Genomic DNA, 18,414 nt, shown 5'->3' with positions numbered 1-18,414 from the left:
AATTACGTCTAAAACGTATACATTAGCCGTCTCAAAATGCCACATCAGCATCGTCACACAGCCCTAATAACTAACATCTCATGCCCAGTGGTGATTTCCGTCCTCCTTCTTCCGGAGCATCTTTTAGCCTATCTGTCTATGACGATCTAACTATCAGACACCGTGAAGCAAACAGACATTCCTTGTCCCACCCCTTAACTTGGAGCCCAGCACATGAGCGTCAATGTAAACATACACAGACATAGGCTACAAAGCAGTAGTATCCTAGCGGATGTTGGGTTGACACTTTGACAATTGACCCGCTCTCACTCTTTCGCACACGTGTGTGTGTGTGTGTGTGTGTGTGTGTGTGTACCGCAACAACCTACTACCTTGCAGGGAACTCCCACATGCCACAAACATCTACAATAATTACACTTTTTATGCTCTCCTTAGAGCCTCGAATACTTAATATATATATATATATATATATATATATATATATATATATATATATACTGTTTTTGAAAAGGGTGTTGCTGCGTGCATACGGAAGCAATGAAACGATACCAGAACCGACCTTTATGCATTCCCGTAAACCTGTCTTTCAGCACAGTGAGTTCGTATATCTTTCCGAATTCCTCAAAAAGGGGCTTCAGATCTTTCTCCTCCAGGTTTCTGGGAATCTGTCCGATAAACAGCTTGATGGCGTCGTGGTCCTTCATTGGAATGGTGTTCTGACCGATTGTGAGCCCGTTCATCCTGGCGGCGCTGTTCGTGGTGCTGAATCCATTCTCTTGCTGCACTCCGTTTGCAGTGACTGTAGCCATCTTTCCTAAATGGGCCGGCGGCTGGTCTCTCTCTCTCTCTCTCTTTCTCTCTCTCTCTCTCTCTCTCTCGCCCTTTCTCCCTTTCCCTCTCTCTCAAGTCAACTGCACACTCCCCCTACTTTATTTTTCTCTTCTTTCTCTCTCCCTGTCCCTCTCCCTTTGTAAAAGGTCTCTCTCTTCTTCTTTCTCCTTTCTCTCAATCTATCCTATTGCTTTGATTTCGCTTTATTTATGTTTGATGTATTTTCATTCCTCTTCCCGTTCTCAATCTGTTTCTTTCTCCCTGTGTCAGCTGCCACTCTGCCTAGTGACGTCAGCTCGTAGGCTTCTGACTAGACCCCTAGCTAATTTGCATAATAAACCTGGTTTAGCCAATTGGAGAGCAGAACGACCGAGAGCCCACAGGGTGTAGTGAGAATCCAAACATTTGTGTAAAGGGAAAGCTCGAGACTTTTAAGAGGAACAAAGACAGGAAACTTGCCGCTGTAGGCTACGTATTATATTGAATTCTGTAGATAATCATTCTCACAGGTAGCTTTGTTCTGGCTCATAGGAAAGACACATTTATATATGTGTGGGCTATTGTCTGCTGTGTTTTGATGTCGCGCGTTCAAAGTAAATATTGTATCTACATTCCTAACATGTTGCTGTCCATGGTACTGAATTGGCGCTACCGTTTAGTTTCAACAGCTTTTGGACTGATCTACGGGTTCTTTTCACCGCTTCCGAATCAACGGGGCTTTGGTAATACATATCCAAAATCCACATAACTTTGTGAAAATGTATATGCTGTCATATTAAGGTACAATTAATGTAGTTTTGCTTTCGGACATCATGGTTTATGAAAGGCTCAACTGTTTGGTCGTAATTAGGTCAGAGATCCTAAGTGGTGGTGATGTGTGCTATTATGGTAGAGATGAGATTATCGATTGGATGCTGAATGACTCCACTACTGTAAGGCTATTTTTGGTGGTGGAAAATATTCTAGAGAAGGATGTCACTATCTAGAAGGAATATATAACTAACTAATGGTTAACATTCAGACATGTATAGTTATATAGGCGCAGCAAATATTATTTGTTGGTCGGTCGTATATATATATATATATATATATATATGGTTTGTCAATTCAGTATTTAATACATATCCCAAGCATATCCTCTATGTTGAATGAAATCAAAACAGATCTTGCAGATGTTTTCATATTTGTCTCTTTATGGGAAGGTTATTCTCCTAGGTATGCAGGAATGTGGTTGTGGTTTGGGGAGAGGAGTGGTATTTAAAAGGCTCTAGTAACATCTGGCATTGCATTGCTTTGGTTAGCTTTAATTATTTATTTTCTATTTAATCACATCTTTGTAGATCGTTTTTAAAAAGATCCTGCAGAGTTTACATGCTGAAGGGGGTATAAAAGCACAACAGGCCCCCTTGTCAATACCATCAGAGGCATTCATTGCCATAAAGGCAGAGCTAATGTAGCATCAGTGTCGCCCTTTGGTTTTGTGATTTTTTTTGTTTCCTTCTTTTTGTCGTCTCTCAGTGGGGAACCTTGCCTGCACAGCTGTGAAGACTTCCAAACTGCTTGGCAGGGGAACAGACATGCAGGTACTGCTGCCTGGCTGCATGCTATCTCCTATTATGCTACTGCTGCTGCTGCTGCGTATACATCTTTTTGTTTGAGTGCGGGGAGGCGTCTCAGAAAGGTTGACAGGGTTCTCAGGCTTGTCGCTGCCAAGCCTCACCACCTGTACTGAAACGGAGGGAACCGACGTGCTTGGGCCTCTCACAGATGGAGTGCAGTCAGATGAGTTCCAAGCTGTGCTTGTGGAGGCATGTGAACTTTTCACAAAGAAAGAATGCACACAAGAAGAATATTATGTTTCCTCCAGGATTTTTCACACCTGAATACCCCATTTCCCTTCATCCCTTTTTCATGACAAACATTATTCACAACACATTCAAGGTGACTCGATGGAAAAGTCACAGGCAAGCTATTTGAAATATCTCCAACTAGACTCACTGCCTTGAATTTCCCAAATCAGAGATGGACAACCCTGGGAGTGTATAATGGTTTTAGAGGAAATGACCTCAGTGTGTTCATTATTAACCAATTAAACAGATCATGGGGAGTAGACGAGGTGTAATGCAGTCAGGCATGAACACATTTCACTGTCCATCTTGTAAGAATGAGTCAAATTGAAGATAGAAAAGAGCCATTGATATTCATGGAGTTCCTCTATGAGGTGTGACAGTATTTATGTGAATTTAGGAGTGGTATGGTAATCCTGGAGCTTTCTCCAACACACAGGCTCTATCTGTTGCTGGCTGCCTCAGGGAGGGGTAGTGCTGTCAGTGCACTGTTTTCCGATGCCCCAGGAGAGAAAATCACTCTCTCTGAAGCAATCATTTGCTTTCAAAACTTGACTTTCCTCAAAATTCATTCATTTGCCTGTGCACAATGGAAGTGGCAGTATACCACTTGTTGGTCCAGGCCTGGGCTGCGTATAGAGGGATTTTTTAGGCTTGGTTCATTTTCATTTATAAAGGCTGGATTACATCTCATTGATGAGGGACTTATATCCTTTATGGTGGGCGTCCTCTCTAGTGTTAGTGCCTGGCCGTTCCAGTGAATGCCAAGCAGGCATCTTGCATTGCACATTAAAGATTTGCAGTAAACAGAGGGAATGAATAAATGAGAGACAAACAAACAACAGGTCATGGAGACCGCCATGAGTCATCTTCTTCCTGGCAGCTAATGAATCCCACAATCCTCTCTGCCTGCCTGGTTCCCAGGAGTATGTTGTGCACTCAGGCATTTTGCTCTCTCTGTATGGTTACATTTCTCCATTTAACCATATCGGAATAGGCATTTTATTGTTGCATTATGTTCGATGTAACAAAGCGACTCCTCTTTTAAATGGTGAACAGACTCAGCTATATGAATACACTGCTGTTGTGTTATTGCAATGTCACAGTTTGGTGGAGAAAATCTCTCCCTCACACACACACACACACACGCACGCACGCTCGCACTCACACACACCGCTGTGAGTCAGATGAGGACAACATGGTCATCTACATAGTACTGTGAGGTGAGTAGTGAGTAGAATGGAGGACACACAGTCCATTCACACCCAACGGTGGGAGGGTTCCACTGAGGCATCACAGTAACAGTACTGACGTACAAGCAGCCAGCAGGATCACTGCCTGGCAAGCCCATTCACAGAGAACAAAGAATCATCACCATGTTTTTCTCTCAATGCCCAATATGTAGAAATAGGCATTGTATTCTGTTTGATGAAGGGTATGAGGAGAATGAGTCGGTGTTATGGTGACAGCTGGAGGTGAGGCGAACCAGAACTTTCAACAGCAGCATCACATAATGTTAATGGACTTCTTTACGGCGCCGAACGTACAGTTGTCATGGCAGTCTATTTTCACTTTGGTGGAGGCCCAGCAGGATCAGTGGCTCAGTGTGGTGTTTGAAGCTCACACCGATGAGATGAGTCACACGTATAGCAGCCCGGCTTCACAGAGCCCACTCAACTAGTTCACAAGCTGTTCTCGCTAGCTGCTGGCGCACATGTTGTTCGGCTTCCATCGTCTCCTCGCGTTTGGAGAGAGAGGGAAGAAAATAAACTTTTTTCACCAAATCTATTTTTCATTAGCTTTTAGCGCTTCTCTTGTATGAGATGTTTGATTTCAGCAGAGATGTCTCTCGAGCGGTGTATTGTAGTGCCGTGTAGTGAGTTCTGGTTGTGCTAAAGAGTAGCTTACAGACGTTTGAAAACCTTTGGTGGATCTTGCTTGGCAGGCATAGGAGCAGGCTTTACTTTGAATGCAGATGTAGAACCATGAGCAAAACGGTACTATTTCAAAAGCGTGTAAATGCATATTGTGGGGCGGAGCCACAATATTATGGAACGTTTTTTTGGTAGCACTTTATTTGGATAGTCCATCTGTAGATGCTCTACAGACTCACTAACATTTCAACTAACTATCTACTAACCCTAAACCTCTAATCCTAACCCTTATCCTAAACTTAACCGTTACCTTAACCCTAGCCCTAACCTTCAACCTTACCCCGTTAAAGTGTGACCGCTATTTTATTTCAATACATTTTCTACATTTACATTTTAAGTTTGGGAAAGGTTGATCATTCACATATCACAGCGTTCCTAAAGTCAGTAAGATAGTTCCAGTCTTGTCAATGTCAAGGTGAAGCACCAGTGGGTTGTAAACGTGGGATAACAATCTCCTTGGATGAGAGGCAAGTAAATATCCTCTTGCAAAGACATCAGAGAATGAAAGATAAACAGAGGGGGCCAAAGACTAAACGTACCCACATCACAATATGACTGAATTACGAATGTCTCCTCAGTCAGTATGTAGGATACTTTTCTCTGGAGGCTTCACAGAATCATCCATTTGGCTATTGGGCAGTGGTATAATGGGTGACTCAATCTGTCCTTGTGTGTGTGTGTGTGTGTGTGTGTGTGTGTGTGTGTGTGTGTGTGTGTGTGTGTGTGTGTGTGTGTGTGTGTGTGTGTGTGTGTGTGTGTGTGTGTGTGTGTGTAAACTGCAGCTCAGTCAGACCACTGTATGATTTACATAGATAAGTCTACCTGTTAGGATGCCTGTGTACCTCATGGGTTCAGTGCAGCATTGTGCAGTTCCTCTCATTTCATACCACACAGAATAACAGGACAATGTGCCATTACTGTATTTAGGCCTAGTTTATGTCAAATAGAAACGTTAGCTTTTCTCACAGTTAATACATTTTCCTCCTACAGAGTAGACCGATAGTGAGTTCAAGGTTGCACATGAATAAATCTGCAAAGAATTGGTACTGTATGTTTGGGGTGATACAGAGGTCAGTATACTGTATGGTTCTCTTATGCTAATGCTTGTTGGAATATTGAGATGTAGTATGGCCAGCTACAAGAGGTTTTAACTGTCACATTCTCAGGCCCTGTTACCCCTGCCAGCCAGTCATGTTGACCTCTGGCCAAACTCCTCTGGTCAACCTCCAACTACCATCAGGGGTTTTAATGGCTGTAAGGTCACTTCTGGCTATAAATACAAATGTATTAAGCGTTTCTGTATAATCATGTGCTAACATACCCATATGTATTTCCTGTGTATTTATACATATTCGTGTCTATTCATGGAGGTGACATGTTGTAGCTGAATTATTTTCCAGTCTACTCTGCTAGCCTCCCTCCACCGAGTCCCAGACAGAAGCAGGACTAATGTCTGGTCCAGTGGGTTCCTTGAAGATCTCCTGCAAGTTAATACATTCTGGGCCATCTGTTTCAACACACCTCCTTTCCATTACCATGTGCCCCCCTCCCTGGCCCACAGTCTAATTAACTTCGGTCCCTCTCCCTCTCCCCGTGCCCAGACTCAAACTGCCTCTCTGAGAGAAGGGGAGATGGAGAGAGAGAAAGAGAGACAGAGAGCATATTCCCCAATATTTGGAACGAAGGCCTGATCACCCCAATCCACAAAAGTGGAGACACTTTTGACCCCAATAACTACTGTGGGATATGAGTCAACAGCAACCTTGGGAAAATCCTCTGCATTATCATTAACAGCAGACTCGTACATTTCCTCAGTGAAAACAATGTACTGAACAAATGTCAAATTGGCTTTTTACCAAATTACCGTACGACAGACCACGTGTTCACCCTGCACACCCTAACTCGCAAACAAATACACCAAAACAAAGGCAAAGTCTACTCATGCTATATTGATTTCAAAAAGCCTTTGACTCAATTTGGCATGAGGGTCTGCTATACAAACTGATGGAAAGTGGTGTTGGGGGAAAAACATATGACATTCTAAAATCCATGTACACAAACAACAAGTGTACAGTTAAATATTTATTTCCAGAGGGCCGTGGGGTGAGACAGGGATGCAGCTTAAGCCCCATCCTCTTTAACATATATATCAACGAATTGGCGAGGGCACTACAACAGTCTGCAGCACCCGGCCTGACCCTACTAGAATCTGAAGTCATATTTCTACTGTTTGCTGATGATCTGGTGCTTCTGTCACCACAGACCTGGGTCCTGACAGTAAATCTCAGTAAGACAAAAATAATGGTGTTCCAAAAAAGGTCCAGTTGCCAGGACCACAAATACAAATTCCATATAGACACCGTTACCCTAGTGCACACAAAAAAAACTATACATACCTCGGACTAAACATCAGCACCACAGGTAACTTCCACAAAGCTGTGAACGATCTGAGAGACAAGGCAAGAAGGGCCTTATATGCCATCAAAAGGAACATAAAATTCAACATACCGATTAGGACCTGGCAAAAAATACTTGAATCAATTATATAAACCATTGCCCTTTATGGTTGTGAGGTCTTGGGTCTGCTCACCAACCAATAATTCACAAATGGGACAAACACCAAATTGAGACTCTGCATGCAGAATTCTGCAAAAATATTCTCTGTGTACAATGTAAAACACCAAATAATGCATGCATAATTATCAAAATCCAGAAAAGAGCCGTTCAATTCTACAACCACCTAAAAGAAAGCGATTCCCAAACCTTCTGTAGCAAAGCCATCACCTACAGAGAAATTAACCTGGAGAAGAGTCCCCTAAGCAAGCTGGTCCTGGGGCTCTGTTCACAAACACAAACAGACCCCACAGACCCCCAGGACAGCAACACAATTAGACCCAACCAAATCAATAGAAAACAGAAATATAATTACTTGACACATTGGAAAGAATTTACAAAAAAACTGAGCAAACTACAATTCTATTTGGCCCTAAACAGAGAGTACACAGTGGCAGAATACCTGACCACTGTCACTGATCCAAACTTAAGGAAAACTTTGACTATGTACAGACTCGGTAAGCATAGCCTTGTTATTGAGAAGGCCACCGTAGGCAGACCTGGCTCTAAAGAGAAAACAGGCTATGTGCTCACTGCCCACAAAATGAGGTGGAAACTGAGCTGCACTTCCAACCCATGTTTATGTTTATTTATTTTCCCTTTTGTACACCGTTACAACACTGTATATAGACACAATATGTCTTTATTATTTTGGAACCTCTGTGAGTTTAATGTTTACTGTTCATTTTTATTGTTTATTTCACTTTTGTTTATTATCTACTTCACTTGCTTTGGCAATGTTAACATATGTTTCCCATGCCAATAAAGCCATTGAATTGAATTGAACTGAGAGAGAGGGGCAGAGACTGAGATGGTGCATAAGAGAGAAAGGATAGGAGAAATATATATTCAGTCAACCTGGTGTTTTGAAGAGGACACATCTCTCAAGGCTACACTTGTTGTGGTCCACACTATTTTGAAAGACGTTTCATTGTTCGGGGACAATGTTATTAAATAGCATGTGTTGTCATGTATTGTCATGTTGTGTCTTGTTTCTGTCCTTTCTCTTCACCCTGTCTCCCTCTGCTGGTCGTACTAGGTTACCTCTTCTTCCCCTCTTTCCCCCAGCTGTTCCTTGTCTTCTCTGACTACCTCGTTCACCCCTTTTCCCACCTGTTCCCTTTTTCCCTCTGATTAGGTCTCTATATCTCTCTCTGTTTCTGCTCCTGTCTTTGTCGGATTCTCGTTTGTGTTACTCATGCCTGAACCAGACTATCGTCGTGTTTGCTGCAACCTTGTCCTGTCCTGTCGGAATCTGCATGTTCATCTAACCTTGTCCTGTCCTGTCGGAATCTGCCTGTCCATCTGAGCCTACGTGTGTTTCGTCATTAAAGAAACTCTGTTTTGTTAATTCGCTTTTGGGTCCTCATTCACGCACCTGACAGAAGAATCCGACCAAGAATGGACCCAGCGACTTCGGATCCTCTCCACTCAGCCGTCGAGATCCAGGGAGCGATGCTAGGCAGACACGAGCAGGAATTGTCTGCTGCTCGACATGCCGTTGAGACCCTGGCCACCCAAGTCTCCAACCTCACAGAACAGGTTCACCATCTCCGCCTCGATCCACCGGCCACTTCCAGGGCTTTCGAATCTCCGGAGCCCAGAATCAATAACCCGCCGTGTTACTCTGGGGAGCCCACTGAATGCCGCTCGTTCCTCACCCAGTGTGATATTGTGTTTTCTCTCCAGCCCAACACTTACTCCAGGAGCACTGCTCGTATCGCCTACGTCATATCTCTCCTTACTGGACGGGCTCGTGAGTGGGGCACGGCAATCTGGGAGGCAAGGGCTGAGTGTACTAACCAGTATCAGGACTTTAAGGAGGAGATGATACGGGTTTTTGATCGATCTGTTTTTGGGGAGGAGGCTTCCAGGGTCCTGTCTTCCCTATGTCAAGGTAATCGATCCATAACAGACTACTCTATTGAGTTTCGCACTCTTGCTGCCTCCAGTGGCTGGAACGAGCCGGCTTTGCTCGCTCGTTTTCTGGAGGGTCTCCGCGCAGAGGTAAAGGATGAGATTCTCTCCCGGGAGGTTCCTTCCAGCGTGGATTCCTTGATTGAACTCGCTATTCGCATTGAGCGACGGGTTGATCTTCGTCACCGAGCTCGTGGAAAGGAGCTCGCGTTCTCCGTTGCCCCCCTCTCCGCATCACTACCATCTTCCTCTGCCGGCTCGGGTGCTGAGCCTATGCAGCTGGGAGGTATCCGCATCTCGACTAAAGAGAGGGAACGGAGAATCACCAACCGCCTCTGTCTCTATTGCGGTTCCGCTGGTCATTTTGTCACTTCATGTCCAGTAAAAGCCAGAGCTCATCAGTAAGCGGAGGGCTACTGGTGAGCGCTACTACTCCTGTCTCTCCTTCAAGATCCTGCACTACCTTGTCGGTCCATCTACGCTGGACCGGTTCGTCAGCTTCCTGCAGTGCCCTGATAGACTCTGGGGCGGAGGGCTGTTTTATGGACGAGACCTGGGCTCGGGAACATGACATTCCTCTCAGACAGTTAAGGGAGTCCACGGCCTTGTTCGCCTTGGATGGTAGTCCTCTCCCCAGGATTCAGCGTGAGACGCTACCTTTAACCCTCACTGTCTCTGGTAATCATAGCGAAACCATTTCTTTTTTAATTTTTCGTTCACCTTTTACACCTGTTGTTTTGGGCCATCCCTGGCTAGTTTGTCATAATCCTTCTATTAATTGGTCTAGTAATTCTATCCTCTCCTGGAACGTCTCTTGTCATGTGAAATGTTTAATGTCTGCTATCCCTCCTGTTTCCTCTGTCTCTTCTTCACAGGAGGAGCCTGGTGATTTGACAGGGGTGCCGGAGGAATATCACGATCTGCGCACGGTGTTCAGTCGGTCCAGGGCCACCTCTCTTCCTCCACACCGGTCGTATGATTGTAGTATTGATCTCCTTCCGGGAACCACTCCCCCCCGGGGTAGACTATACTCTCTGTCGGCTCCCGAACGTAAGGCTCTCGAAGATTATTTGTCTGTAGCTCTTGCCGCCGGTACCATAGTCCCCTCCTCCTCTCCCGCCGGAGCGGGGTTTTTTTTTGTTAAGAAGAAGGACGGGTCCCTGCGCCCCTGCATAGATTATCGAGGGCTGAATGACATAACAGTGAAGAATCGTTATCCGCTTCCTCTTATGTCTTCAGCCTTCGAGATCCTGCAGGGAGCCAGGTTTTTCACTAAGTTGGACCTTCGTAACGCTTACCATCTCGTGCGCATCAGGGAGGGGGACGAGTGGAAGACAGCGTTTAACACTCCGTTAGGGCACTTTGAATACCGGGTTCTTCCTTTCGGCCTCGCTAACGCTCCAGCTGTCTTTCAGGCATTAGTCAATGATGTCCTGAGAGACATGCTGAACATCTTTGTTTTCGTTTACCTTGACGATATCCTGATTTTTTCACCGTCACTCCAGATTCATGTTCAGCACGTTCGACGTGTCCTCCAGCGCCTTTTAGAGAATTGTCTTTTTGTGAAGGCTGAGAAGTGCACTTTTTATGCCTCCTCCGTCACATTTCTCGGTTCTGTTATTTCCGCTGAAGGCATTAAGATGGATCCCGCTAAGGTCCAAGCTGTCATTGATTGGCCCGTCCCTAAGTCACGCGTCGAGCTGCAGCGCTTTCTCGGCTTCGCGAACTTCTATCGTCGTTTCATCCGTAATTTCGGTCAGGTGGCAGCTCCTCTCACAGCCCTTACTTCTGTCAAGACGTGCTTTAAGTGGTCCGTTTCCACCCAGGGAGCTTTTGATCTCCTCAAGAATCGTTTTACATCCGCACCTATCCTTGTTACACCTGACGTCTCTAGACAGTTCGTTGTCGAGGTTGACGCGTCAGAGGTGGGCGTGGGAGCCATTCTTTCTCAGCGCTCCCTCTCTGACGACAAGGTCCACCCTTGCGCGTATTTTTCTCATCGCCTGTCGCCGTCGGAACGTAACTATGATGTGGGAAACCGCGAACTGCTCGCCATCCGCTTAGCCCTAGGCGAATGGCGACAGTGGTTGGAGGGGGCGACCGTTCCTTTTGTCGTTTGGACCGACCATAGGAACCTTGAGTACATCCGTTCTGCCAAACGACTTAATGCGCGTCAGGCGCGCTGGGCGCTGTTTTTCGCTCGTTTCGAGTTCGTGATTTCTTATCGTCCGGGCTCTAAGAACACCAAGCCTGATGCTTTATCTCGTCTCTTCAGTTCTTCAGTAGCCTCCACTGACCCCGAGGGGATTCTCCCTGAGGGGCGTGTTGTCGGGTTGACTGTCTGGGGAATTGAGAGGCAGGTAAAGCAAGCACTCACTCACACCCCGTCGCCGCGCGCTTGTCCTAGGAACCTTCTTTTCGTTCCCGTTCCTACTCGTCTGGCCGTTCTTCAGTGGGCTCACTCTGCCAAGTTAGCCGGCCACCCTGGCGTTCGGGGTACGCTTGCTTCCATTCGCCAGCGTTTTTGGTGGCCCACCCGGGAGCTTGACACGCGTCGTTTCGTGGCTGCTTGTTCGGTCTGCGCGCAGACTAAGTCCGGTAACTCCCTCCTGCCGGCCGTCTCAGGCCGCTTCCCATTCCCTCTCGACCGTGATCTCACATCGCCTTGGATTTTGTCACCGGACTGCCTTCGTCAGCGGGGAAGACTGTTATTCTTACGGTTGTCGATAGGTTCTCTAAGGCGGCTCATTTTATTCCCCTTGCTAAGCTTCCTTCTGCTAAAGAGACGGCACAAATCATCATCGAGAATGTTTTCAGAATTCATGGCCTTCCGTCAGACGTCGTTTCGGACAGAGGTCCGCAATTCACGTCTCAATTTTGGAGGGAGTTTTGCCGTTTGATTCGGGCTTCCGTCAGTCTCTCTTCCGGCTTTCACCCCCAGTCTAACGGTCAAGCAGAACGGGCCAATCAGACTATTGGTCGCATCTTACGCAGTCTTTCTTTTCGCAACCCTGCGTCTTGGTCAGAACAGCTCCCCTGGGCAGAATACGCCCACAACTCGCTTCCTTCGTCTGCGACCGGGCTATCTCCTTTTCAGAGTAGCCTCGGGTACCAGCCTCCGCTGTTCTCATCTCAGTTCGCCGAGTCCAGCGTCCCCTCCGCTCAGGCTTTTGTCCAACGTTGCGAGCGCACCTGGAAGAGGGTCAGGTCTGCACTTTGCCGTTATAGGGCGCAGACTGTGAGAGCTGCTAATAAGCGTAGAACTAAGAGTCCTAGATATTGTCGCGGTCAGAGAGTTTGGCTCTCCACTCAGAACCTTCCCCTTAAGACAGCTTCTCGCAAGTTGACCCCGCGGTTCATTGGTCCGTTCCGTATTTCTCAGATCATTAATCCTGTCGCAGTGCGACTTCTTCTTCCGCGATATCTTCGTCGCGTCCACCCGGTCTTCCATGTCTCCTGTGTTAAGCCCGTTCTTCGCGCCCCCGCTCGTCTTCCCCCCCCCCCCCCCCATCCTTGTCGAGGGCGCACCTATCTACAGGGTCCGTAAGATTTTGGACATGCATCCTCGGGGCCGTGGTCATCAGTACCTAGTGGATTGGGAGGGGTACGGTCCTGAGGAGAGGAGTTGGGTTCCCTCTCGGGACGTGCTGGACCGTTCGCTGATCGATGATTTCCTCCGTTGCCACCAGGTTTCCTCCTCGAGTGCGCCAGGAGGCGCTCGGTGAGTGGGGGGGTACTGTCATGTATTGTCATGTTGTGTCTTGTTTCTGTCCTTTCTCTTCACCCTGTCTCCCTCTGCTGGTCGTACTAGGTTACCTCTTCTTCCCCTCTTTCCCCCAGCTGTTCCTTGTCTTCTCTGACTACCTCGTTCACCCCTTTTCCCACCTGTTCCCTTTTTCCCTCTGATTAGGTCTCTATATCTCTCTCTGTTTCTGCTCCTGTCTTTGTCGGATTCTCGTTTGTGTTACTCATGCCTGAACCAGACTATCGTCGTGTTTGCTGCAACCTTGTCCTGTCCTGTCGGAATCTGCATGTTCATCTAACCTTGTCCTGTCCTGTCGGAATCTGCCTGTCCATCTGAGCCTACGTGTGTTTCGTCATTAAAGAAACTCTGTTTTGTTAATTCGCTTTTGGGTCCTCATTCACGCACCTGACATGTGTGTGTGTGAAGGGTACTTAACACTTTGAACAAAGAGAGGGGACATTTGTGAGCCAGTTGTTTCACTGCTATTCGTAATAACCAACGCCTTCGTTAGGGGAGGAATACTAATTGTGGGGGGATGAATAAATGAAAAGCCACAGAACAATTGAAACAGAACAATTGAAAAATGGAGACATTCTCTGTGAAGAATAGACTCACAGAAAGAAGGCAAAGGGAAGTCACGAAAACTCATTTGATCTATTCACATTTATGCTATTCTCAAATAAACATGAAGACATGAATTTTCGTATTTTCTCTGGATCTATTCTTTTTGTAAAGAACTAAGATGTAAATGGATGTGCAAACCTGGGGTGGGAGTAAGAACAGAACCATATAGGGTTTTGAAAAAAGCTAGTAAAAAAATGTTGACCTCTTTAGATAATCGCGTGGTACAACCACTTTCAGCTTTTATTCCAGTTTAAATTATCTAATCTTTGTTTTGCCATTGATCTCTAAAAAGTCACTCAAAACATGTAAAAATGGGAGTTTTGCAATAAAATATACACAATTTGTCACCCAACAAGCTTAGTCGACAGTACTGTATGCTACCTTACCCCGGTTCAGCACCTCCATTAAAGATAAATGCAGATTTTATATGCAGCCACATTAAACTGTAATAGTCTAGGAGGAGATTATACCACTTTCAACAGCTGGCCTGTTGACTATGGAAGGAGGGTGTATACTGTAAGAGTTTTCTGACACCTTGTTGAAGAGTCTGGTATTTGCATGAATCCCATGCATATTATATCGTACAGACCGGTTGTCAACCTCGGGAAGTCTCTTCATGGGGAAGCATGGCAATAAGTTACTGCTGCTTGTCATATGCCAGCCTGGTTTGCTATTCATGTTTGTATGCAGGACCATTGTCTGTTGGCCCAGAGGGTATTCTGTTTGAGGGTGATTTCAGCTTTATGACGCAGACAGACAGAGAGAGCCTTTACAAATACTAGGGAGCAGGCAGAGCCTGAGCAAACACCTTCATCTCCTCTTCAAATTAATATTTCAATTCCCCTCCAAATTGAATATGTGAGATGCAAAAAGAGGAGAGGTGAGTATTTGCACATGACCATCAGTGGTGGGAGAGTAGGAGGAGGAGGGGGGATGATGAGGTGTTTAACACCTCTGAGGAGCCTATCAGGAAGGGCACGTCCCTCATTACCTGGTGTTTGAGAGAGATGCAGCTGCAGCATGTTAAGAGGCCCATTTCACCCAGACCTCCACCTGCATCAGAGAAGGGAGGGAGAAAATCTCTGACATGACCTCCAGCAAGGCGAGCGTGTTGGCAACCGCTGGAGACGGGGGTTGGAACGGATGGAGGAGAGGGGGATAAACACATGCCTCGCAATCAGCCATAAAATGCAACCTGGCAGCTATTGGGCTACGGCCTGAAGGGGGCCTCTCTCTACAGAACCAACTGAGGCCTGTGGAACAACACTGAGGGAAACTGAGAGAGGGAGGGGAGAGAGAGCGGGTGAGGAGAGAGATGGGGGAGAGGCGAGAGAGGGAGGGGAGAGAGAGCGGGTGAGGAGAGAGATGGGGGAGAGGCGAGAGAGGGGGTGAGGAGAGAGAGGGGGGAGAGGAGAGAGAGGACAGAGCGAGGGGGACAGAAGAGAGGGCACGCCACCTCACAGGGCTGTTTATTAATGTAATTAAACACAGGCTGGCTCTCACTACACCACTCCTGACCTCCACAGGAGAGAGAGAGAGAGAGAGAGAGAGAGAGAGAGAGAGAGAGAGAGGGGGGGGGGGGAGAGGTGGAGTGTTGTAACTGGGACAGGATATTGGAAGGATAAGGCAGGAAACAAGAGAGGACAGGCAGAGACAAAGGACAGGAAGAGAGTAAGATGTGACGTGATGAGAGAGAGGAGAGATGTGGACACAGAGGATGAGAACCAGGGACAGAAATAGAACAGGCAAATAAACAGATAGGATAGAAAGAAGATGCACGGGTGGAGAGTAGATCACAAACCAACAACAGAAGAAGACATGACAACAGAGAGCCACTGAGAGGTAAATAAGAGGTCAAATGGAGGGAGAGGGAAAGGGAGAGGGAGAAGGCCAGGGCAGATTGTGGCCTAGGGGCCTGTGTGAAATATGAAGAATGTCATGTAATCACATTAGACAAAGTGCACTTCTTTGTCTAATCACTTCCCGTCCTTCCTGTCTGTCCCTCTCTCCATCCGCTCACCTGTAGGCGGAGGGACCCAGTGAGGCAGACAGGGCGGCAGAGACGGGGCTGGGCTGTGAAAGGGTGGGGGGGATGTGAGAATGTTGAGTGGGGAGGGGGGTGACAGCTTGAAGCACACCCTGTCACGATCCATTTCTCGTCTCCACAGCCCACATTAGACGCATTGTCACAATAATTACATTTCTCTGTATTAATTGACGACTTGTAATGGAAATGTGAGCAGTCGGGGAATGTATCAAAGTACAACAACAACAATAGCAGAGGCAATAACAAAACAAATATCATCTGGACAAATGAGGGAGGGAATTAGACATGATTGATGAGTATTGGGGCCTCAGAGTCAGCCACACACTGCCTGTGTGCTCTGGGACTTCCAACACTGTGTATTTCACTGTCTGTGTGCTCTGGGACTTCTGACACTGTGCATTTCACTGGCTTGTGCGTGTGCGTGTGAGTGTACGTGCCTGAGATTATGTGCATTTGTCTGTTTGTAATGTGGGCTAAAGACTTAGCTCAGAGGGAAATTATACCAGCTAATGAGGAATTGGTAATCCACGGCAGAATTGAATTACCATGCAATAATACTTATTTCTATAACAAACAACAAACTGACGTTTTGAGGAGCTTAATCCCGTTCATCTGTAAGCTTTCCTTTTGTCATCAGTGGTTACACAAAATCATTTGAGCGTAGAAACACAGAATCATTACCTTATTGGCACGAAAGCCCATTTCTCTCACGTTCTACATGTTCAATGCAGTTGAATGTGACCCTATCTGTTATTCTAGTTCTAGCACTAGATTCAGCAGTCTGATCATAGGGACAGGTTCTGCAGAAGATTAACATAGTTGCAGAAAGTTTCTCAGGGACAGGGCCACATGTTTGACTGACTGACACCATTCCCACGTGGCTCGTCTCTATATAGGTAGAGTGGTTTAGGACTGTGAGCTGCTACCTTCTTTCAGCCTCTCAGCGAGGATGTGGGTTTGCAGGTTTGCAGTGCGTTGGAATGTCTATGTAGACAGGGGGACTTGAGTTCAGTGTGGCCCAGGGAGAGAGACGGTGACCAATGAGTGGAACATCTGGCTGGAGACAGGGGGCTGGAGACAGGGATAGGGACAGGATGGGAGTGGGGGTACACTTGTTTGGCACATCTCCTCTGTCCCAGCCTCTCTTGGAGCACAATCTCTCCTTCATTGTTTCTGGCATCTTTATCTGAGACTGACAGATGAATCTCACTCCCTCGGTACATGCTCACACAACTTGTGCCCACACACACGTGCGCACACACACACACACACACACACACACACACACACACACGCAAACACACGCACACATATCCATCCTTACTATTCTCTTGAATGCTTTGGAGAGAATGGGAAGCTGCGCAAACATGCCTGGCACTTATTCCAGGGTTCTGAGTGAAGCTCTAGCCACCACAGCAAATATTTCCCCCCACAGTTTAATCTTCCTCATAACCATGGCGATGCAGCCGAAGCCCTGGCGAGGGGAGGCTCAAGTGCTTTCAGCATGGCCAGGAAGCTCTCTCCCTGTCTCCCTGCCTGCTCCAGGAAACAGCTGCGTATTGGGGGGAAATGTGTGAGAGAGAAGGGACCCAGTCTGTCCCCGGGGAAAATTAAATGTAGATTTTGTGACATGGGCTCATTTTCTGCAGTCTGGAGCAGTCTGATAGGGCCTGACTGGAGGCTTATTTGATTTGTTTATTTCACAGCCTCGTGTGGTTCTCGGCAGCAATGTTCCTGGAACATTTGTTAGAGCATTAGGCACCCAGGTAATTAAAAGCTCAACAGTGAGCTGTGTGTATGTTGGCTTCACAACAATGTTCATAGTTGTGACACCTACACAAGAGGTGGAACAATCATCTTTTTTATTGCTGCCATGATTTGATGACTCCTGAGAGTGTCCTCTTCTCCAGCACGTCAGTGCCTCATCACTGTGAGATAGGGGGGTTTGAGGCTCTGCAGCAGGCAGCATCACATCAGGAATCACTCCTGAGTCACCCAGCACATCGTATTTCCTCATACAGTCTCGTACATGCCAGTGTGACTAACAACAGGAGACAAAAAACAGTAACAGCATGCACTCTTAGAATTAGGGGTGACTCGAAGAACCCTGGAGATCCTCAAGGAACTATCTGAAAGCCACACCTCCAATAAGCCACACCTCCAATAAGCCACACCTCCAATTGTCTGATATTAAAACGGTTATTAAAACGGTTCAACATTTAACCCGTCCCATTTTAAAAAGGTTCCTATTTGAACCTTTACAAAAGGGGTTTCTTTGAAATAACCTTTTCAGAGGGATTCCTCAAAGAACTTTGAATTGAAAAGGTGCCCCCATACTGGCAAACGTTTTGAACCCAAAAAGGTTTTTCAAGGCTCCTTTTCTTCTTAGAGTGTACAGTAGCGCACACACACACACACACACACACACACACACACACAGGAACAGTGAGGAAGAAAATGGAAAACAATGCATGATGGGAGGAAGGGTTTGGCAGCATCCCCTTCTGAATTCCATATCTCAGTCCTCAAGCACTGTGAAATTAGTATACAAATGAAGACTAGACTATTTTGCGATCTGGAGGCACAATTAGAAGTGACAATGGGCAAAGGGGGCCCAGCTCAGTAAAGGGGGCCCAGCTCAGTAAAGGGGGCCCAGCTCAATGCAATATCTACTGTATCTCTCCTACCAAACGGTTTGAAAAAAGCAAGTTTCACTCCCTCTGCCCTTCTCCTTCTGTCTGCACCCTCTCATTTGTCACATTTACAATGGAAACATCCAAATTTACAGATGCTATCAATTAATCACCTCCGGTCTAATTACAATCCAATTAACCTCTCTTTCTGTGCTCCCTGCCT

The 18,414-nt window shown here is 46.5% G+C and overlaps 1 protein-coding gene across 19 annotated transcripts in view; it reads right to left on the bottom strand.

The window, feature by feature from the left end:
* celf6 (CUGBP Elav-like family member 6) overlaps positions 1-1,118 on the bottom strand; it is a 196,716-nt gene extending 195,598 nt beyond the window's left edge. For all 19 annotated transcript variants that reach the window (XM_090222271.1, XM_090222273.1, XM_090222281.1 and 16 more), the window contains exon 1: positions 560-1,118. In XM_090222271.1, coding sequence (XP_090078397.1) covers positions 560-809 — 250 coding nt within the window. In that variant the 5' untranslated portion in view covers positions 810-1,118. The remainder of the gene's footprint in view (positions 1-559) is intronic.
* Between the last annotated feature and the right edge of the window lie 17,296 nt (positions 1,119-18,414).

This window comes from Oncorhynchus mykiss, chromosome 26, assembly GCF_057628025.1.
Source record: "Oncorhynchus mykiss isolate SJ-2025 chromosome 26, ASM5762802v1, whole genome shotgun sequence".
Taxonomy (NCBI): Eukaryota; Metazoa; Chordata; class Actinopteri; order Salmoniformes; family Salmonidae; genus Oncorhynchus; species Oncorhynchus mykiss.
The sequence above is the reverse complement of the archived record's forward strand: the minus strand, read 5'-3'. Positions and strand labels throughout refer to the sequence as shown.